Source organism: Artemia sp. Qi Xiang Cuo, chromosome 7 (assembly GCF_049724085.1).
Source record: "Artemia sp. Qi Xiang Cuo chromosome 7, ASM4972408v1, whole genome shotgun sequence".
Lineage (NCBI taxonomy): Eukaryota > Metazoa > Arthropoda > Branchiopoda > Anostraca > Artemiidae > Artemia > Artemia sp. Qi Xiang Cuo.
The window spans coordinates 73,380,967-73,404,936 of record NC_142800.1 but is presented as its reverse complement, the minus strand read 5'-3'; the positions used below and the strand labels follow the sequence as shown (position 1 = coordinate 73,404,936).

Below are 23,970 nucleotides of genomic sequence, written 5' to 3'. Positions count from 1 at the left end.
GATTGCCATTTGCTGTTGAGAAACTTCAAAAGATGCTCATTCGATTGGAAACTGAAAGAACCTTGTTAATAGTCAAAAGTGATTGGAGGGCAACAAGCCCCCCCCCCACCCATCAATTTCCATAACACAACTGATCAAAATTTTAAGATAGTCATTTTGTTCAGCGTAATTGAAAGGTTTAGAAATTATGTCTTTGAGAATGACGACCACCCTTACAGCCCTCAGCGCAAGGGTTGTAAGTTATGCCTCGAGGGCATATAAGGTTTTTATGGAAAGGGTGGTCGTATAAACTCCAGAGAGGGCACAGTGGATTGGAAATCATATGTTCCAGTTCATTTTTTAAGAGTCAAAGTTATCGGGGGCAGTCCCCCCCCCCCCTACGTCGTATTTTGCCTGTATACATCAGATAAAAATTTTGTGATAGGTGTTTGTTCAAAAATTGTCCAACGATCATATAATAAGGCCTTTGGGTTGGATAGAATCCCCCAGAGTCTGGAGGTAAGGATTGTAAGTTATGCACCAGGGGGATATCAGGTTTTTATGGAAGGGGTGGTCGTGTGAACTTAAGAAGAGGGATAATTTAATTTGAGTTTTAGTTCTAGTTCCCTTTAAGAGTCAAACATGACGGAGAGTAATTAGCTCCCCTCCCTGACATCCTCTCTGCTCAAAACACATTCAATTGAAACCTCGGTGGCAACCCTGCAAGAGTAGCTTCAAGTAGAGTAGAACTTGGCTACGAGCTAACATCGATAAGAAGTTGAACGGAACGCAACAAGCATAATTATTGAATACCCAACACCCTTTCAGGCAACTTTAGATGTAGAGACAAGTAATTTTGGGAATATTAAAAAAAATATGAGAGCATTCGTAGGTACAATCAGGCAAATATTCTGGAGGGAAGGGTGAATACGAACATAGAAATTTATTTTGAAGGGGCAGATGAAAAAACTGAGTCATGAGTTTGCTCATTTTTGCACCCAATTAAGTTCTGGCCTGCTTTTATTTCGAGTCAGCCTTCAGTTTGGACACAGCTCCTTTTTTATTAAGTCATAATTTGCGTCATTTTTGTGCCAGTTCGTGACTTATAAGTGGTCTCACTCCGTGTCAGGCCGCAGTTTGGACTTGGTTTTGTTGCTCAGAGTACGAAATTGGTTTATTTTGCACCAAGTCCATGGCTATAACTCTTGTGTTCTCAAAACCAGATTTTGACTGTCCTACAGTCAAGATTATTCAAGATTTTAAAAAATTCCAAAAGGGACTGATCATCCAAACCTAATCACTCTGACCCGCACTAATCTAATGGAAAGGAGTGAGGTGGATCATTTCTAAGATACTAGTGTAAATTACTAAGCATCTACATTATATTCATTTGTACTTAATCCTAAATTTTAAATTCTTAGAATCGCCGAACAAAATGAGTTTCATAAAAATAAAATTTCTAACAGGGCTAAGGGTCTCCCCCTTTTTTCTTTTGCGTTACTACTGCTACTAATACTGCTGCTACTAATACTACCACTACCACCAATATTACTACTACTATTGGACTAAATTAAAAATTTGAAGTATATCCTGGATGTTAAAATGGCATATATTTGACATCTAAGAAATGGAATAGGGTATTAAGTTGAAACTTTGAGGAAAAGCGAAGGGAAATGTAAAACTCAATCGAAAGACACTTTGTGTTTTCAGATTTTTGAAGAGTGTGATCGTTCTGATTCGCAAAAGCTTACACAAAATTAATATATAATATATTCCAGACACAAAATTGATCGGTGGCCACATTACACTCTTGCGGATTGGGGGGGGGGGCGACTAATGTAGATACATTTTCTTGTGAAGCAGGTTTTTATTATAATTTAACTGTAAGAAAATTGTTTAATGACTCAACACTTGTATTAAAAGTGTTTTATCATAGAGTAAAGAACGTTTTACTCCATGTTTTGATTACGACTCTTTAAATATGAAATAATTACGTGAGCGCAAAGAATTTTTTAGTTATGATTTCTCTGGAAGTGGGAGGGAATGCGCTGCGGCAGGGTGACGTCACAAAAACCGCCTGGACCCAAACAAATCTCCAACCTATAATGCTATAAGGATTACTGTAAGGATAAAATGAAACCTATAAGGATTAAATCAAAAGAAATAAATATTCACTACTTGAGCGAAAATGTACAGAATGAATTTGTCTATTTCCTTTCGCAAAAGATCCAAGACCACATTTTAGAGTAGCTGCAGCATGCAAAATATTATTCCATAACATTCGACTGCACTCCCGATGTTAGCTGCACAGAGCATGTGGCATTGGTGGTAAGATTCGTCAAAATTGCAGCAGATGAGGATGTGTTCACTAGGGAACATGTTTTAGGCTCTGTTCCTATTACCAATTCTGCTCGTGAAGGCCTCACAGAAGTATTACTAAAAGAGTTGCAAACACGAGGCATTCCTTTAAACAACATGAGAGGGCAGGGATATGATAATGGTTCTGCAATGGAATGAAAGCCTGTCGGAGTTCAGAAGAGAATCTGTGATTTAAATCCTCGTGCTTTTTACGTACCATGTGGAAACCAATCACTGAATCTTGTCATTAACGATGCTGCTCTATCTTGCAATGCTGCAGTTGACTGTTTCGGCACAATTCAAGAAATCTGCAATTTTTTCAAGTTCTACTCACAGATGGAGTATTTTGCTTAATAGCGTTTCAAATATTACAGTAAAACCACTCTGTAATAAACGGTGGGAGAGTTGAATTGAAGCTTTGTTGCCTTTGAGGTACCATATTGAAGAAGTATATGATGCCGTATATGAACCAGAAACTCAAGACTAGAAAGTCGATGCATATGGTAGGATTTCCGCCTTGGGACATGCTTAAAAACTACAAAGCTTCAAGTTTCTGTGTTGTTTAGTAACCTGACTTGTTTAGTTTAGTAACAAGCTTGTTTAGTTTTGTGCTGTTTAATAAAATGTATTGTTCCTGAGTTTGAAAAAGAAACCAAAGTCCGTCGAAGGAAAATGAAAAAAAAAAACAAAACAATTTTCTTATGAGGGGGAAGATAAAGCTGTAAATTCTGGAGAACATTGATTTAAGGTCAATTTCTTCTTCGTCGTGCTAGACACTGCAGTATCCTCACTAAAGGAGAGATTTGAGCCAATGAAAAACCATAGCGGAAGTTTTAAATTTCTCTACGACATTCAAAGCTTGCAGAATTTCGCGGATAAACAGGGTTTGAAGAAAGCCTGTAAACATCTTCAAAACTTTTTGAGTGAAGGAGAAGACTGCAATGTGAATGGCGACGTTGTTTGAGGAGTTACAAATTTTCGCAGAAATTCCGCCCTCTAAGAGTCCCCCAGCTCAATCTTTGTCGTATATAGCAAAACATGGTTATATGGACACATTACCAAACGTTTTTATTACACTCAGAGTTCTATTAACGCTTCCAGTATCAATACCAGTGGTGAAAGGAGTTTCTCCAAGTTAAAATAGATAAAAACTTACTTAAGATCTTCATTGAGTCAAGATCGGCTGAGTGGACTTGCATCCATGGCCATTGAAAATGGCGTGATAAGTGAATTCAATACGGACAGACTGCTCAATAAGTTTTCAAACATAAAAGCTCGAAAAATTTGTTTTTCATTATAAAAAGTTGTATGTTGAATTGTTTTATAAGTAGCATGTTCAACCAATAAATTGTGAATCATATTTTAACTCTCCATTTTCAATAAATCACCTTGTTGTTTATCGACATATTCTATTTTAATATTGAAGTTAAAATTATGCTACAGAATAAAAGTTTATTTATTTTTATTGTTACACTTTTTACTAGAAAACCCTGCACACCTTACTTTAAGGGCGTATAATTATACTTCGGTCTACCAGAGGGCGGGGGGGGGGGTGAAGAATAGTCCGCTTACCTTCAAAAAAAAAACGTCTAGGGCCGACCGTGCCTCCGGATAAGGGCTTTGAGCTAGCCAATTTGTTCATTGTTTATACACAGTATATGTTATTGAGAAAGGTATTCATGTTTGAACTTTACTTTCCAAGAAGACAAAGGACATTCAGGTGAGCCTTTCAGAGAATGTTTTGAACTTTATGAACACTTTATGGGTATAAGGATTGTCAAAAGGGTGTAACACTGGAATAACTGAGTATATTAACTTGAAAAATTCAGGAAACGATGAGGGATATGGTCAAAAAGACAATATTTGCATGCTACCAATACTACTACAAATACCGCCACTACTACTACCAGACCAATCTATTTGCAGTATTGAGGGGAAATTAGAGCTTAATCAAAAGACGCTATGTGCATACAAATTTTCGAAATAGCGTATTCCAAGAATTGATTTGGGTATTAAGTTGGAACTTTCAGAGAATGCTTAAAGGGGATATAGCAACGACTGATTCTATTAAGTTGAAACCTCTTTGACATGAAGAGAGGAATGTTCTGCGGATCAAAAGGCAATATGTTAATACTATTACTAATAATATCAATACTACTACTGTGACTACTATTACAACTATGCCTAGAGGTACGAAGATGAAACTTTCAATGTATGTTTAGGGAGGAGGTGAACTGAATCCCAACACGCCGTCTGTATGCAGGCTATCAAAAGGGTGTAACAGCAATATCTTAGAAACAGTTAGGTGTGTGAAGTTGAAACTAACAGGGTTTGTTGTGAGGGATGTTGAACTAGCCAAAAGAAAATATTTTCATCCTAACACTACTGCTTCTACTCATACTGCTACTATCGTTACTATTCTTACTACTTCTATTACTACTACTGCCGCTAAGGCTTAGGCTACTACAATTAATTCTACTGCTAATACTACTTCTACTGCTATTAAAGCTAAGAATATTAAGGTGAATATTTGGGATGTATAGTAGCTAAAGGGAAATAAATTGAAACACACTATGCCAATAAAGGTTGTCAAGCGGACGCATCAGAAATGCTTCAAAACGGTTGATGGTATTCAGCTGAAACTTTCAGCGTGTGTTGAAGGGGATGTTGAAGAAACCAAAGATGCTATGCGCATCGCATACTGCTACTAATGCTGCTCCCACTATTGCTACTGTGCAATCTAAGGGTATTAAGGTGAAGCTTTTAAGGAATATTTAGACGGATGTTGAACTAAATCAAAACAAACTATTAGCATATGAGCTTTCAAAAAGGCGACAAAGCAATATCTGAAAAACAAATTATATTATTAATTTAGAACTTTAGGGGTAAGTTTTGGGGGACTTGGAACTGGCCAGAAGGCGCTTGGGTACAATTTTAATACTACCACTACGGTTACTGTAGCTAATGACGCTAAGAGTATTAAGATGAAACTTTTAGGGAAAGTTTATGAGGAGTTTCAATTAGACAAAAAAACTGTATGCATGCAAGTTTCCAAAAGGCCATATACGCAACATCATAGGCTGCACCACTCTATAATAGCTAGAAATATTACTGAAGATTTCAAAGAAGGTAATTTGATTCAAAATTAAAAGTTCTGGTTCCCTTTTTAAGAGTAAAAAGAGATTGGAGGGCAAGCAGCCCTTCTCTCAAGCCCATTCATTTTCCAAACTCATCCAGTCAACATTTTGAGACATCCTTTTTTTCAGCATAGTAGAACGGTCCAGCATCTATGTCTTTATGGGTATTTGGTATGCAACCACCCAAAATCATGCAATTGCCCCATTATGCTTTAAAACTAAATGTTGCTTTAAACTGAATCAAAAGGCATTTTGCTTATGGTTGCCAAGAACACAACTCAGCAGTATATCGAGAACAACTGGGAGTATTAGGTTAAAACTTTTGGGGATAATACTATTACTACTTCTGCTCTTACAATTTAAATAAATAAAAAGAGTGTAAGTGTATCCAGGGTGTCAAAGAGCATAGATAAAATCTTTTGGGAATGATATTGTTTTATTTTTCAGGTCAACTTTAGGAGCTATAAAATTTAATTAAAAGCTACTGTTTGCGTCAGGGTTAAAAATTGTTGAAAAAGTTTCTCCAGCAAATACCAACCCAAACTATGGATTCTTTATAAAAAAAACTGAAAAGATATAAAATATTATTTTTCCATGAAAAAGGCAATTTCAATAAAAAACGAACAAAAATTAATTCAAAAAACTTTTTCCAGAAAAAATGGTTTTCAAAGAAAAATAAAGAGCTCTATTAAGCCAAAATTGAGCGGAAACAAAGTCAAATAATCTTCTATGCGTAAAACTACCAAAAATCACTATCAACAAATAAATGAAACTCAAAAAGAACAGAAATTACAATACATAGCCGAGTCAAACTCAAAACGAGCGAAAATGAAATTAGTACGGATGATAATCCCCATGCCTTCTCAAGACCAGAACTTAACTTGTGCTTTACTGAAAACAAAACAAGTTTTAAATGTTTTCACTTTTTTATTTTCATAAATAAAAATTATCAAAACTCTAAGGAATAAATATCAGTATATGTCACTTAAACTGACAATCCACGGTCATTCCTTTTTTTCTTTCAGTAAAACGCAAACTATATTCTGGTCTTAAGAAGGCATGGGGGCTATCAGCCGTAAAAATGTTAATTTTTGCTTGTTTTGAGTTTGATTCAGCTATTTACTGTAATTTCTCTTCGTTATGAGTTTCATTTATTTATTGATGGTAGTTTTGCGCTTGGAAGATAATTTGACTTTATTTCCAGAGGAACACAAGGCGTCAGTGAGTAGCCTCTAATGTTCCCTAAAGTGGGTCACTTTTATAGATATGCTCCGAATCTGGTTTGAAACTTGTCTGAAGGACTCTGCTGTCACGTCTGTATGTCCTACGGAGCTTCTTCTTTGGTCTTCCTCGGCAGTGGGTCCTTTCTGGTCACTAGTGGTCGAGCGTTTTTAAAAGTGTATCGTCTGCTTTGCAGAAGTTATATCCAATGTATGTTCATCCTTGTTGTTTCGAAACGGAGTTGATATCTGGTTGCCCTCTGTAGGTACGAGTCTCGCCGTACATGACATGGTTTCTCCAGGTAATCATGAGGATCCGGTAAAACAATTATACTCAAAAGCAGTAATGCGTTTCGCCTGCTTCACAGTTCACATTAGGCATTCCACAGAGTAACTTAGAAAAGACAAAACATTGCTCTGGATCAACCTGAGTTTTGTCTTCTTAGAGTATACTATGGATTTACAGACTGCTGAAAAATCTCTGAAATACTGAGTTGGCTAGGGCTGTTCTTTTTCAGAGTCGTGACTGAAATTACTATGTATCCTAAGTATTTGAAGCATGTCACTTGGTCGACGATTTCACCTCCTAAAACTTCCAAAAAACGCATAAAAAACTTTTTTGTGTTCATTTTGTTACGTTTTTACGAACCAGACAAACATTTCGGGGGGGGGGGAGTTCAAAATGCGTAACCCTTCCCCCTGGATACGGCCTTGGTGTTGTGTCTTTTTGAAGTTGGAAGGGGGGGTGGTGGTGCAGACGTTTCAAAGAGTGCACTTTATTGCCAAAATATCCCAACTCTCACGGCTTCAGATAAATCTGGAATCAATTTTGAGGAAGGTGGAATTAATATCTAGTCCCTATTGGTTCTCAGGAAAATGTCGGATTCCTACGGGTAAAGTGCTAATTGACTTAGCTTTAATCTTTGAAGCATTGGTGTGCAATACGAATTATCCAGCTTTCTTCATGAGATGGTTCAGGATATAATATAGGTTAAAGAATTTCTTAATGAATAGGGATGGATGAGGGGGGGGGGGCTGTATTTTGTCTTCTGTCTTGTGTAAGGATTGGTTTGCGGTTCCCATGAAGTTTATTTTTTATTTATTTATATGGTTGCATTATTAATATTTTTTTTTCCATTATATATATTAGTGAGTCAAATAGTGAGTCCTGCCACAAACAAATCTGTATAGATTTTCACGTGGTAGGTCTGTTTGATATTTTTTTTGTGAATATTGATATTTAATAAAAATGAATTTTTTCCTTCATGCTCAATCATCACAAATTTCGGTGAAATAAAAAAAGGTCATAATAAATAAAGAAAATTGAAAATATATTCTATAAATTTGTCGTTTGTTTTTCATGGTTTTATGCAAATAGTATCGGAATTATTCTCTTCTCTTTATCATAAAAATATCCTTGGCCTAAAAACAGCCTTAACTGTCTCAATAAGGAAAAGGGGACAGAGTTCGTAGGAGGTGAAAATCTGTCTAATTTAGGGGAAAATAACAAAGTAAGAAAGAAAAACAAAACAAATTATATTGGTTCGTTTATAGCCTTCTGGATACAGTCCCTATATGCAATTTTCGAGAAATAAAAGTAATTAACATTTAATCACCATCTTTATGATTTCATTTTTTGAGAATAGTAAACAACATTCTACGAGAAATACGATGACAAGTTTTAGGTAAAAACTGAAGACAGTAAATGAAAGCAAAGTTATTTGTGTTACTGTTGGTTAATATAAGACTAAATTCGGATTTATTTAAAGTTTAAAAAAGCTGGTTAAAACAATTGATATAGTTAAAATCATATAAAATATGATAAGATAGTAAATATAGCAGAATAAGAAAATTATTTCATTTAATAGTTGAGATTGTAATTTGGTTAAACTAAAAAAGCTTGTTAAAACAGATATAATAGCTGATAATATAACTAAATACAACAAAATAATAAATATAGGGAAATAACATAATAAAACAGCGACAATTCTAATTTGGTTAAAACTTATAATACAGGTTAAAATGACTTCCGACAATACAAAACTGTGCTGAATAAGTTGAATAACCTTTTAAATTTTTTTCTTAAAAAAAAAACTTCAAAGGTTACTCAAAGACAGAATATTCAAAGGCTGGATAGTAAAGGTATTTTCTTTTCTCTATAGCCATGAACACCTTGTTCTTATTTCTTTTCTTCTTTTTTTCAAACCACCTAGCCCTTTGTACTCTTCAAGCGGTTAATTCACCTTTTAGAGTTATGGAAATTTTTTTTTGCATTATTACAGGCTTCGTTTAACTTCATTTTACTATCACAAAAAAAAAAAAATTCAAAACATAAAGGAAAAAAAAATCAAACAAATTGTTTAAACATGACAATGAAAGAAAATAAAAAAGACGATGAAATTGTTGAAAAACAAAACGAATAACCAATAGTAATAAAAGGTATATGGATTTGATAAACACAATAGAAATCAAAGGAAAATGTTGTGAAAGGTGATTCGAAGTTGAAAAAGATGTTCAATCCTATAAACTTTTGTTGGTGCTAATAAATTTCGAATCTGTTTTAATTTTAAATAAATCAAACAGTTCGTGTTAACGAAGTGTAAGTGAGGAAGGACTATGCCCAATAGTAATTAGAACTCTAAAAAACAGAATTTTGATGACAATAGATGTAATAAAAGAATTAGCTATTTATGCTGATTCCAAATGCATAACATTCATTAAGTTTAATGATACTACGAGCCTGAGATTATTTACCTGAATTTTAAATAAAGGGAGAGGATGCCCCCGATTTTTTAGTCATAACTAATTTCTTTAATTTGGCTCCCACTACCACCGAAAAGTGCATAACTACATAAGGAGGTATTTTTAATTTAAAAACTAGATTTCAAGTTTTGCCCAATTCAAAAAAACAGGCTTCATTATCCCTGTCCTTGCTACTTTAAATAACTCAGTCTTCCTAGTAGATGGTGCGTAACTGTCCAGTGTCCAATGGTGTTTAAACGGTCTTAACGGGTTAACGGTCTTTAATTGCCAGTCGTTTTGTTTGACAGCATCTTAGTCGAGCGGTTGGCGCGCTGGGTTTGGAGTCTTGTGTCTAAGGGGCGGAGATTCGATTTCTGATGTGGCTGGTTATTTGGTTTTGGACAAGGATCAGTGGTGTGATGCTGTAAGCTCAGCATGAGTCGACCCAGTTCTAAACCTGGGGAAATATGGGGAAAGTAAGCGGGAAGGGTTTGCGGAAGCTCAGGATGGCTGGCCCCCATCCCCCATTGCACTTCCTGGCTGAAGGGCTTCGAAACGGATATCAGCACCGCCGGTTTGGACTTTAAGGGTCTAGTGCCGTATCCTTAACTTCTTATGTATGTTTAGGGAAGAATCCGTCACTAAGCTGCAGTGTGGCCTCTGAAACTACGAGGCTATTAAATACCTTTTTGACAGCTAATTGACCATCCTATAATCTTCACAGCATCTTAGTTTTACTATGATCAGAATTCGTTGCATTACAGTGTGGAAATCAGTTATTTTGTTTTGGCGCCATCTCTTTTTTATTTGATTTAAGGGGCAAAGGAACTGTCAATTTTACGTTCAAATGAACTCTTTCCAGATATATTATGGGGACAGAAGTGACTGGACGACCCTGAAAAAAGAAGAAGCAAAACAAAAACATATAAAAACATGACCATCTGTCCTTTTCTAAAAAAGACCATCAAATCTTGCACTTCTGTGAATGAAAGCTTGACACTTCCACTGTAAGATTTCCGCTGTAAGTGTTCTCAGAGACGTTGAATTCCCCGGTGTAATTTTTTTAAGATTGAACTCTTCGTTTTTTCATATCGTTTTTTAATATTATGCAAAGATTCTTATGCTAATATCGTTCGTTGGTATATATATATATATATATATATATATATATATATATATATATATATATATATATATATATATATATATATATATATATATATATATATATATAATTAATTAGCTTTAAATATTTGAAGTCACCAAAAACACGAATTCTTATTATTTGTATATTGTTATCAAATTTTTTTCCTTTAAACCTTCGGGTTTTATCAGTAAGGTTAGCTCTGCACTTACTGCTTGTTAGCATAAATAGCTGATCTGAAAAAAGAAAACTTGTTTTGTTGAGTATTAATTTATATTCGGTTTTGGTATAAAATCCTGTGCATTTTTAAACATGATATAAACTACCACCACACGATACCTCCTTGGCTTACATCTAAATTTAATTGTTGTATTTAATATTTCCAGAGGGTTGTATGGTTGAAGGTCAAAAATAATATTTCCAGGGGGTTGGAAGGTCAAAAATATATGTCCATTATTTTTCCGTTTTTCAAGTGGGATTCCTTGTATGAATATGGTTCTTAGAAGATTTCCCTCTCCAACTTCCGTGCAGCTAAGCATATGAATTTAAAGTTTTTTTTTTTTTTACGAAAGCATATTACCCAATAAGAGGTGAACTGTCACCACGTCAACAATAGTATTGTAGGTTTAATCGAAATATACTCCACTAAATAAAGAAATGCCAGGGAGTAGATTCCACCCCTCCCTTATAATTTGTGCGAGATCATACAATTTTGTAAATAACTAATGAAACCTAAACTGAACTCCACTCAGTAAAAAAAGCCCAAGAACATTAATTATTTATAATAAACACTTTTTTCTATAGACCGTATTTATTTCTTAGGTATGAATACGCCACTGCGTGGCCATATGACCTCTGAAGCTGTGGAAGATATAAAAATAGATTTATGCTAGTTCAAAATTCATTTGCTACCTCGAAATTTTTCCTTTGATAGCTCCCCCCCCCCCTCTATGTATGGAAATTGTTTTTTTGCACCGCAAAACGGCAAAAATCGTCACTTTGCTGTGGTGCAAATCCTTTTGATACTTAAAAGATGCAGTATAACGTTCCATGTCTGTTCGAAAGAACTCTCTTCCGGTAATATGTGACTTCTGGCTCAACATTACCACTCTACTAATAGAATATTAAATAGTTCCTCCTACCCATTTGCGGCACATGGGACATACATAAATATTTGTGGGAATTTATGTAGCCGATAGGATATTTCTCAGTGGCTATGATCACCCCTTAAAAAAAAGAGTTAAGAAGTATCTGTGACCAGCTTTTCTTGGAAACAATGCAAATTATATATTTTTGTAAATAAGGGCTTGAAACCTTTAAATTTGGTTATATGATTTCCATTCAGACTTCTCCTCCCTATTGGGAGCTGTGCTTCCGCACATGCTGACTTACGGTGGAATTTCATATATTTGTTGTTGTTGAAAATATCAGGATTAAAAGTCAGATCTCACAATCTACTGTTTAAACATCAATATTTCGATTACTGTTGATTCAGATCAAATTTTTATTAATTAAATTTGTATTTCAAGAGTAGCATTAAAACGAACAGAAATAAAACATTAGCTTACTATACCCGATTTATTTGGCTGTATTTGGTTCTCGAATTACATCTAAAATTATCTACAGAAAAACATTAAATGATTTTTTCTACGGATATTTCCTTCGAGTCTACGAGAAATCAACTGACTTTAATTAATCTTTACCCAATTTTCGAAAAGAAGAAATGGAACAGCCTATTAGAGTGCCCCCTTCTTTTCAAAAAGCAAGCAAAATGCTTATACCACCAATTTCGGAAAAGTAACTTTAAACTTGGTCAATTTCCCATACTGAAAATTGTGTAAATATAGCGCGTGCAATTGTAAGAACATGTTTATATTTTTTCAAGCTTCTTTTTCTTAGATTTTTTTATTACAATAACACGAGTAGTTCTTTACCCACAGTTCGTTCGAAAGGAAATTAAATACATGGATGTAGCGCTACCATAGAAAACCAACAGGAAAGCATTATATTATGACCTATATTTTGACTTGTATGAAATTTTAAAATTTATTTTAGGAATATCTTCGATAACCACTTTGGCTGTCTTGGCTCTTTGGAGAGCAATCGTTGTTGCAATGACACTGGGGAAAAAATGGAGTATGTCATTTCGTCAATCTTCAGGGACGATCGTTTTTATTTGGGCCTATTCTACAGGAGTAACTATTCCTCCTGTTTTTGGGTGGGGAAAGTTTGGTGAAGAATATGGTGGATTAAGGTAAGAATAAATATTATACCACAGTGAGTTTTCCCGAAAAAAATATTCTGACTGAAAATTTTTGTTCTATTTGTCTATTAAGTTTCACCAAAAAATGGAAAGCACACAGTGGGTGTTACTACAAAAAGAGTAATATACACGAGCAACGGCACTAACACAAAAAGAAAAATGACAAATTCACCTCAACGAGAAGACATAAATATGAAGAGGACTGCCTCACTTCAACGCCGAATTCTGTACTAGTAATTAACTGAAAGCATTTTAGTGTCAAACTTGACTGAGCGCCAAAATAATAGGCATGTGGTAATTGTTTTATTCATTAGTTGCCTTTCAAAATGCTTAAACTAAAAGTTTTACTGTTTAGAGAAAATGCCAAAAAATAAACCCCTCCACTCTCAAAGCACCGTCTTTTTATTTCTGTTTTGCTTTCTGTCGTTGATCTTCTGTTTGAGCATTCGTTCGTGAAGGATTAGTGGAAAAAAGTCAAACTTTAGCGCGAAGAATGGTCAACCAGCCGACTCCCACACCCAATTTTTCCCAAAGAAATCCGACCCAAATTTTAAGATGGCTTTTTGTTCAGAATAGTGGAAAGTTCCAATAACTATTCCTCTGGGGGTGTCAAATTATGACACTTTGTGTATGTTGGTTGTCAAAAGAGTGTATGTAAGGAATGATATAGGATATTAGGTTGAAACTTTCAGGAAATAATGAGGAGGAGGATAAATTGACCAATAGGCAATATGCACACACTACTACTATGATAACTACTACTACTAATACTCTTACTAATGCTAATGCTGCTACTATTGCTACTACTTCTACTGCGACTACTTATATGGCTAGATTTATTTGGGTAAAAATTTTAGAGTATACTGAGCGGAAGCTCAACTAAATCAGAATGTACTATACGCATGCAGGTTGTATGCACAAACCCCAACCCATTCTTTGGTGCGAGGGCTGTAGGTTATGAAATTCACCTGCCATTTCCTTATTATTATTATTCATTTATTGCCCATCAAGAAAGGTACAATAGACGGAGAAATCACTAAAGAAAACAAAAAGAAAACAAAGAAAGGACACAAACACACATTGAAAACTCAAATACATGACAAAAAAACAACAAACTCTTCAATGGATACATTAAATTAATACGAACAAATTATTGCGAACAAATTAATGACCAATAATGATGAAAATTTCATTTAAAACGAAATAGAGAGTTATTAATACTAATATTTGGGTCTGCAAGCTTATGCAAATGTATAATTTTTTGGTTTCTTATCCAAGGAGGCAAAAATAAATGATATTTAGCAAATCTGAAGAAGATTGATCGTAAGTGCTTTTTATTTGTAACTGTAAAAAAATTAAAAAGCAGATGAGGGGGATTTTACTTGTACCTCATCTGCTTATAAAGCAGATGAGGAAAAGGTATGGTGTTATAGATGGATGCTAGAAGGTAACGGTTGAAGCCTAGTTTGCTTTTTACGATTCCACCTTAAGAAATACTAATTTTATGCTCAATATGAGATATCAGCAAACGACGTGTGTGGCCTATAGATGAGCCAATCTTATAGTACTATAGTATTTGTTATCGGGAAAAGAGGGCAGGTTTGACCCTTGGTGTTCGAAAAAGCCAACAGCATTCAGGTGAAGCTTTCAGGGAATGCTGAGGAGAGTCCTAAACTAAATCAAAATACACAATGTGTAAGAAGGTTGTCAAAAGGGCACATCTCATGAGTGCCTTAGGGTATTATATCGGAACTTTCAGGGATTGAAGAGGGGGATGATCAATTGACCAGATGGCAATGCGTGCAGGCTACTACTGCTACTATTTAATTTAATTTCAATTGAACAACGGGATCTATTCAAGAAAACAAACAACAACAAAAAACACACATTAAGATTTCGCTTGCTTGAGTAGCCCCTTAAACATAGGAATAAAATTTAAAACAGAGAAGGAAAGAAAAGAAACGAACAAAAAAAAAAAAAAAAATCTGTTCTTGCCATACTCCTGGCGGCAGCAACTCTTTCAAACCACAACTTATTCAACCTGCAAACACTTTCACAAAACCCCTGTTTCCACCTAACAAAAAATTAAACAATTTATTTCTATTTTTAATTTTTTTTTTCTGTGGGAACATGAGAGCAAATGAAATTCAGTTTCAATATTCGGGCAAATTATTCAAAAGATTTAGCCAAATATATCGTTTATATCGTATATAATATTAATTTTCCTTTTTTTTGGTTGAATGGCTTTCTCGAAAGTTGTTTAATTTTATTTACGAACATTTTTATTAGTAATAAATATACGTAACTTACGAACTAACTTACGTAACGAACTTCTATATTCATATATTTTTAAAACGTATATTATTGGGTTTTCCCCCAAGTCAACACCCTGCTCTTTACGCTATAGTTCGAATTTGTTCCAATTCTTAAAAAATGACCCCTTAATCACAAAGGCCGTTAATTAGAATAAATAGCTCTTATTCAAGATCTAAGAAAACTTTAGCGTAAAGAGCGAGGTACTGACTGGGGGGGGGGGGAATCCAATCAAATATGTAATAAATCCTGTTCGTTTTAAGTTTTGATGTTGCTCCTTACTTTCAGTTGAAAAACTTGTTTTTTTTAAATTTAATTTCTGATCGTTTTTTTAAATAATGCTGGGAAATCTGGCGCCCCCTTCATAGCAATGTCCCTCCCCCATGAAAACCTCCTGTATGGAAAGATCCTCTGACGGTACCCCCTCCCCCCCCACTACCAGAAAACATCCCCCCTGGAAACGTCTGTATATTTCCCAATAACCAATACTAGATGTATTCAGTTTCAATATTCGGGCAAATTATTCCAAAGATTTAGCCAAATATATCGTTTATATCGTATATAATATTAATTTTCCTTTTTTTTGGTTGAATGGCTTTCTCGAAAGTTGTTTAATTTTATTTACGAACATTTTTATTAGTAATAAATATACGTAACTTACGAACTAACTTACGTAACGAACTTCTATATTCATATATTTTTAAAACGTATATTATTGTGTCTGCCCCCAAGTCAACACCCCGCTCTTTACGCTATAGTTCGAAGTTGTTCCAATTCTTAAAAAATGACCCCTTAATCACAAAGGCCGTTAATTAGAATAAATAGCTCTTATTCAAGATCTAAGAAAACTTTAGCGTAAAGAGCGAGGTATTGACTAGGGGGGGGGGAATCCAATCAAATATGTAATAAATCCTGTTCGTTTTAAGTTTTGATGTTGCTCCTTACTTTCAGTTGAAAAACTTGTTTTTTTTAAATTTAATTTCTGATCGTTTTTTTTAATAATGCTGGGAAATCTGGCGCCCCCTTCATAGCAATGTCCCTCCCCCATGAAAACCTCCTGTATGGAAAGATCCTCTGACGGTACCCCCTACCCCCCCACTACTAGAAAACATCCCCCCTGGAAACGTCTGTATATTTCCCAATAACCAATACTAGATGTATTCAGTTTCAATATTCGGGCAAATTATTCCAAAGATTTAGCCAAATATATCGTTTTGAAAAAAAAAAAAATATAGTATTTACAACTTGAGGTGCCTTCACATTATTAGCATATCGTGTAGGATAATTGTGTCACCAGAAGTAAATAATTTAGGAAACACTTAGAAACAACTACTACTACTACTACTGCTATTACTAGTGCTACAGGGGGGGGGGGAATCCAAACAAATGTGTAATAATTCCTGTTCATTTTAAGTTTTGATGTTGCTCCTTACTTTCAGTTGAAAAACTTGTTTTTTTTTTTAATTTAATTTCTGATCGTTTTTTTTAATAATGCTGGGAAATCTGGCGCCCCCTTCATAGCAATGTCCCTCCCCCACGAAAACCTCCTGTATAGAAAGATCCTCTGACGTAACCCCCTACCCCCCCCCCCCCAACTACCAGAAAACATACCCCCTGAAGACGTCTGTATATTTCCCAATAACCAATACTAGATGAATTCAGTTTCAATATTCGGGCAAATTATTCCAAAGATTTAGCTAAATATATCGTTTTGAAAAAAAAAATATAGTATTTACAACTTGAGGTACCTTCACATTATTAGCACATCGTTTAGGATAATTGTGTATTTCATCACCAGAAGTAAATAATTTAGGAAACACTTATAAACTACTACTACTACTACTACTAATACTAGTGCTACAACTACTGCTACTTCTACTACTAATGCTACTACTATTACAACTACTACTACTACCACTACTACTACTACTACTGCTACTACCACTACTACTGCTAGTACTACTTCTACTACGACTACTACTACTACTACTGCCACTACTACTACTACTACTACTGCTACTACTACTAGTACTACTACTACTACTACTACTACCAATACTACTACTAATCCTGCAACTTCTAATACGACCACTACTACTGCTACTACTACTACTACTACTACTGCTACTACTACTACTATTACTACTGCTACTACTACTTGTACTACTACTACTACTACTACCAATACTACTACTACTACTACTACTACTACTACTACTACTACTACTACTACTACTACTGCTACTACCACCACTAATGCTACTACTAATAATAATAATACTATTGCTACTACTACTACCGAACATGACGTTTTGAAAATAAAGAACTACTTCTTACAACTTTAGGTGTTTTCACATTATTAGCATATCGTGTAGGATGTCTGTGTATTTCATCACCAGAAGTAAATAAATTTAGGAAACACTTAGAAACTATTACCATTACTACTACTACTACTGCTACTACTACTACGTACCACTGCTACTACTACTGCTACTACTACTACTACGGCTAATCTACTACTTCTACTACTACTACTACTCTACTACTAATACTACTAATACTACTACTACTACTACTACTACTAAAACTGCTACTACTACTACTACTACTACTACTACTACTACTACTACTACTACTACTACTACTACTACTACTACTACTACTAGTACTACTACTAGTAATACTACTACTACTACTGTAGCTGATGGTATTAAGTAGTACTACTTTGGCTCTGGATGAGCATTCAGGGAATGTTTAGGGAATGAAAACGTAATTTGCATATTAATTTTCCTTTTTTTTGGTTAAATGGCGTTCTCGAAAGTTGTTTAATTTTATTTTTGAACATTTTTATTAGTAATAAATATGCGTAACTTACGAACTAACTTACGTAACGAACTTCTATATTCATATATTTTTAAAACGTATATTATTGGGTTTGCCCCCAAGTCAACACCCCGCTCTTTATGCTATAGTTCGAATTTGTTCCAATTCTTAAAAAATGACCCCTTAATCACAAAGGCCGTTAATTAGAATAAATAGCTCTTATTCAAGATCTAAAAAAACTATAGCGTAAAGAGCGAGGTATTGACTCGGGGGGGGGGGGGAATCCAATCAAATATTTAATAATTCCTGTTCGTTTTAAGTTTTGATGTTGCTCCTTACTTTCAGTTGAAAAACTTATTTTTTTTAATTTAATTTCTGATTGTTTTTTTTAATAATGCTGGGAAATCTGGCGCCCCCTTCATAGCAATGCCCCTCCCCCACGAAAACCTCCTGTATCGAAATATTCTCTGACGTAACCCCCTACCCCCCCCCCCCCACTACCAGAAAACATCCCCCCTGAAAACGTCTGTATATTTCCCAATAACCAATACTAGATGTATTGGCAAAGTTCATAACTTGCAGCCCTTCCCCCGGGGACAATGGGGGATTAAGTCATCCTCAAAGATATAGTTATTATATTTTTACCATGCTGAACAAAATGGTTATCTCAAAATTTTGATCGGATGACTTTGGGAAAAAATGAGCGTGGGAGAGGGCCTAGTTGCCCTCCATTTTTTTGTCAATTAAAAGAGCACTAGAACTTTTAATTTCCGTTTGAATGATTCCTCTTGCAATATTATCGGACGAATGGGTCAATACAATCACCCCTGGGGAAAATAAAAGAAAAAAAAAAAAATAAACACGCATCCGTGATCTTTCTTCTGGGAAAAATACAAAATTCCACATTTTTCCAGATTGGAGCTTGAAACTTCTACATTAGGGTTCTCTGATACGCTGAATCCGATGATATGATTTTCATCGAGATTCTATGACTTTTAAGGGGTGTTTTCCACTTATTTTTGAAACAAGGAAAATTTTCTCAGGCTCGTAACTTTTGATGGATAAGACAATATATATATATATATATATATATATATATATATATATATATATATATATATATATATATATATATATATATATATATATATATATATATATATATATATATATATATATATATATATATTTATATATATATATATATATATATATATATATATATATATATATATATATATATATATATATATATATATATATATATATATATTTATATATATATATATATATATATATATATATATATATATATATATATATATATATATATATATATATATATATATATATATATATATATATATATATATATATATATATATATATATATATATATATATATATATATATATATATATATATATATATATATATATATATATATATATATATATATATATATATATAATTTGAAATCAACACAAAAATCTAATTTTTGTGATGTATCTATTGGTACCAAAATTCAGTTTTTTAGAGTTTCGGTAACTATTGAGCCGGGTCACTCCTTACTTACAGTTGTTACCACGAACTGTTTGAAATCTTGATTAGACTTGTGATACAGTTTCTTTTTTTTGTTGATTGTACGACTAATCAAAAACAAATTGCTCAAAATGCAAAAGATTTTCAGTAAAGCACAAATGACACTCTGTCTTTTAGAAAGATTAGAGATCAGTTGTTCTCCGCCTTTTATCGGTAATTTATGTTCGTTGTAACTGCGACTTCGTCTTTAATTTTAGTTTCTGGTCATTTTAGGATTTTTTGTTCATCTATATCAAAGGGTTATCTTTATTTTCGATACACTTATTTACTTTAATTTCCATTCGTTTCGGGTTTCATCTATCCATGAATAATAATTTTTTTTTTGTTTCTTTTAGGTTAGAACGAACACCGTATTTCTACTCTTCTTAAACGAGCATTTTATTTTCCTCTGAAGAACTTCTTTTTTCAAAAACCGCTTTTTGAATTAATCAATGGTAGAATTTATTTATTCTTGTAAGGGTGATGAAACAGGGGGTTTATCACCATAAGTAAGGTTATTTGCTTCTATTTCGTTGTGCAATCTGCAAGTTTCTCTCTATTCTAGAAATTTCTTCTCTTCTTCATTCTTTAAGAAGATTAAACCATCCAGAGAGACGGTTTATGTTCAGATTTCGCAAGACTAAGTGTAAAATCTCCTGGGAATTAATGCCAAAATTACTCAAAGGAAATATAATGCACAGAGAATGTATCGTTAATAAGATTTTGGGGCAAAGCCGGTTACGTATTAGGATATAAGATCCGTATGGTTTAAACATTTTTTTTTTTTTTTAAACTGGAATAGTAAAATCTTGCTCATGTATTTTTTTCTTTAATCCCCATGCTCGAATGTACATTTTAATACCCTTTCGAAAATACCCCCGAAAATAAAAGCCCCCCCCCCCCCCCGTTTATATTAATTTATTACAGATAAACTAAAAATTTACGTAGCTGAACAGTTTTAATTTTTCAAAATCCAAATCATAAACGTTTATGTCTGTTTATAATACACCTTTATTTTAACTCTTTTGCTTCAGAAATTTGAGCCCGTAATCCAAGTTTTCTATAAGGATCTGACTCCTTTTCGTAACAAGTTGCAAGTCCCCTTTCACAACGAGTCAGGGCTCAGAGGGTTTTTGCACCAAGTCAAGATCAAACTCGTGTAGTTTTGCAATATTTTGTTCGTTTTTGAACTGAATTAGTCATTAGCAATTTTCTGAAATTCTGGAGCTTTGACTTAGACTGTTCTTACAAACAGTTAAGAATATTTATATTTAATAGTTGGGGATTTTTAAAAGAGATTTAGTAGGAATTTAACGAAGTGTAATAACTCCGCTATTTAGCGTGTAGGTGGCGAAGGATATCCGGTTTTAAAATTGGAAGTATTTTTTGTATCTTTAGCTTTCGTTTATAGTTAGGGAATAAATACAAAAAAACAAGTTGCTTTAACTGAAAGTAAGGAGCGACATTAAAACTTGAAACGAACAGAAATTATTCCGTATTTGAAAGGGGCGGTCCCCTCCTCAACGCCTCGCGCTTTGCGCTGAAGTTCTTTATTGTTTTAAAAAATAAATTTGTGAGACAGAGTCAAACTTAAGCGTAACGAGCGAGGCGTTGAGGAGGGGGACAAACTTCTGAAAACTTCTGTATACTTCCCAATAACCAATACTATGTGTAAACATAGCATGGGCAAAATTCATAACTTGCGGACCTTCCCCCGGGGATTGTGGGGGATTAAGTCATCCTTAAAGACTTAGTTATTGTATTTTTCGACCATGCTGAACAAAATGGCTATCTCAAAATCTTGATCGTGTGACTTTAGGAAAAAATGAGCGTAGGAGGGGGCCTAGTTGACCTCCATTTTTGGTCAATTAAAAGGGCACTAGAACTTTTAATTTCCATTCAAATGAGCCTCCCGTGATATTCTAGAACCACTGGTTCGATACGATCACCCCTGGAAAAAAATTAATAAAATAAACCTTTCTTCTTGCAAAACAAAATACAAAATTCAACATTTTTGCAGATTGGAGCTTGAACTTTCTATAGTAGGGTTCTCTGATATGATAAATCTGATAGTGTGATTTTCATTAAAGTTCTATGACTATTTGAAATCATTTATTTGAAATGAGCATAAAAATCTGATTCCTTTGATGTTACCTATTGGTATCAAAACTTCGTTTTTTAGAGTTTCAGTTATTATTGAGCCGGTTCGCTCCTTATATACAGTTCGTCACCACGAACTGTTTGATTACAGCTCAGGTATTGTTCCTTTAGGCTCTAGTTAGCAACATAGAGGACATTGTTTTTCTTTTTTTGTAAAAGTTAACATGAAGAGAATAACAAATTTTTCGCAGAAAGCTTTCAAGGATAATTTTGATTTATTTTTATATTTATCCTTCATTATACATTTTAATACCCTTTTGAAAACACCCCCCCCCCATCCCTCCTCCTAAAAATTGAAATAAAAGTATACCCCCTCCCACGTACTTATTTATTCCAGATGAACTAAAAATTTATATAGCTGAACTGTTTCAATCTTCCAAAATCCTAACACATTTCCTGTTTACACAAAATACAAGATGTGATTCAAAATGATAAAGCTAGGCTCACAGAAACCGAGCTAAATTTGTATCATTTGTGCTGTATATTAAAAAGATCATACCCAGCAAATAGATTTCCAGTTGAGCTTATTTAAAGAGGTGTTGAGTTTATGTAAATGCATGGTTATCAGACCAGGTGTACCAATGAGCAACATTTGCATAATTCTTGACATCTTTCTATTCTGGTTTACTCTTGTTTAAAGCACACGCTGTTTTCTATCAATGCTCTTTTTTAGTTTTACTCAAAGTGAGAAACAGTTGATACCTTTGTGGTAGACATAAAAGAATAAAAAAAACTTAATTTTACTGGTAAGATAGGTTTTTACTCTTGACAAGTGATCTTGAGCATCACCATACCCAGCTATACATAAGTCATATCCAGCAAACAGATTTCCCTTGGCGCTTATTTCAAAGGGTATTGAGTTTGCGTAGATGCATGGTTATCGGACATAGTGTACCAATGTGGAGAACTTACAAAATTCTTGATGTCTCTCTCTTCTTATTTATTCTTGTTCCATGTTCAAGCTGCTTCCTATTTACAGTCTTCCTGAGTTTTGTGCAAGCTGAGCATTATTTGACACATTTGTGCTGTTTATTAAGAAAAGACTTATTTTTAATGGCAAAGTAGGCTGTTACCTTTGACACGTACTCATCTATGTCTTACCTAGAAAACGGATTTAAAATGGAGTTCATTTTAATAGAGGCATCGAGTCTTTGTAGATGCATAGTCAAGGCCGTACCTAGAGGGGGGGGGGGTTAGGCTCAAGTGATTACTTCGTGCTGAGAGTGACGCATGGTAAGAAGTGACAGAGTCACTTCATAAGGAGGTTATGGTCGTAGAAACTTCGGAGTGGCTCATACGCAATAGAAATTGAAAATTCTGGAATTTTCTTAAGGGTCAATTGTTATCAGAGGGAAATTGGACAAATGGCTATTGGATGTCGTCCTAGCCGAGTGGTTGGTTCGCCGGATTTGGAATCCTTTGTCCAAAGGCTGGGGTTTCGATTCCTGGTGTGGCCAGTTATTTGGTTTGGGACGGGGGTCAGTGGCGTGACTCTTTAAGCTCAGCCAGAGTCGATCCAGCTCTAAATGGGTACCTGGAGAATTCTGGGGAAGATTAGCAGCAAAGGTATGCGACAGCACAGGTTGGCCCCCAGTCCCCTATTTTAATTTCTGATTGTAGGGCCTTGAGACGGAGATCAGCATCACCGGTTTGGACTTTAAGGGTCTACTGCCGTATGCTTTATTGGAGGGCAGCCAGTTCAAAATAATCGAAATATCCAATAAAAATGTCTCCAAGATAACACGATCCCCACAGGCCCTGTGGTAACGGCCGCAAAAAACGTGAATTGACAAGTGTTTGCAATTGTAATGGAAAAGGAAGCCTTTGGAATATTTCAGAAACGACTAAGCATAATAAGCTGAAACTTTTAGGGGGTGCTAAGGGGGGTATTGAACTGAATAAAAAGACACTACGCGCATCCAGGTTGTCATAAGGACGTACCTGATATATCTCAGGAATGGATTAGGGTATTAAGTTGAAATTTTCACAAAAGGCTGAGGGGGTGGTTAAACTAAGTAGAAGGAGTGTATGTGCAGCCAGGTTGTTAAAGTATGCATCTGCATTATCTCAGGAATAGTTAAGGGTATTTAGCTGACAAAATTGGAGAATATTGACAGAGTTGTTCAACATAATCAAAAGACACTACAGGAATCCAGGTTATCAAAAGGGCATATCTGTAGTATTTAAGGAGTGGCTAAGGATATTAGTTTGAAGCTTTCAGGGAATGTTGAGGAAGAAATTAATATTAGC

General features: G+C 34.5%; 1 protein-coding gene across 1 annotated transcript in view; it reads left to right on the top strand.

The window, feature by feature from the left end:
• LOC148950668 (melanopsin-B-like) overlaps positions 1 to 23,970 on the top strand; it is a 78,465-nt gene that overhangs the window by 35,619 nt on the left and 18,876 nt on the right. The window contains exon 4 of the mRNA XM_089091915.1: positions 12,636 to 12,834. Coding sequence (XP_088948041.1) covers positions 12,636 to 12,834 — 199 coding nt within the window. The remainder of the gene's footprint in view (positions 1 to 12,635; positions 12,835 to 23,970) is intronic.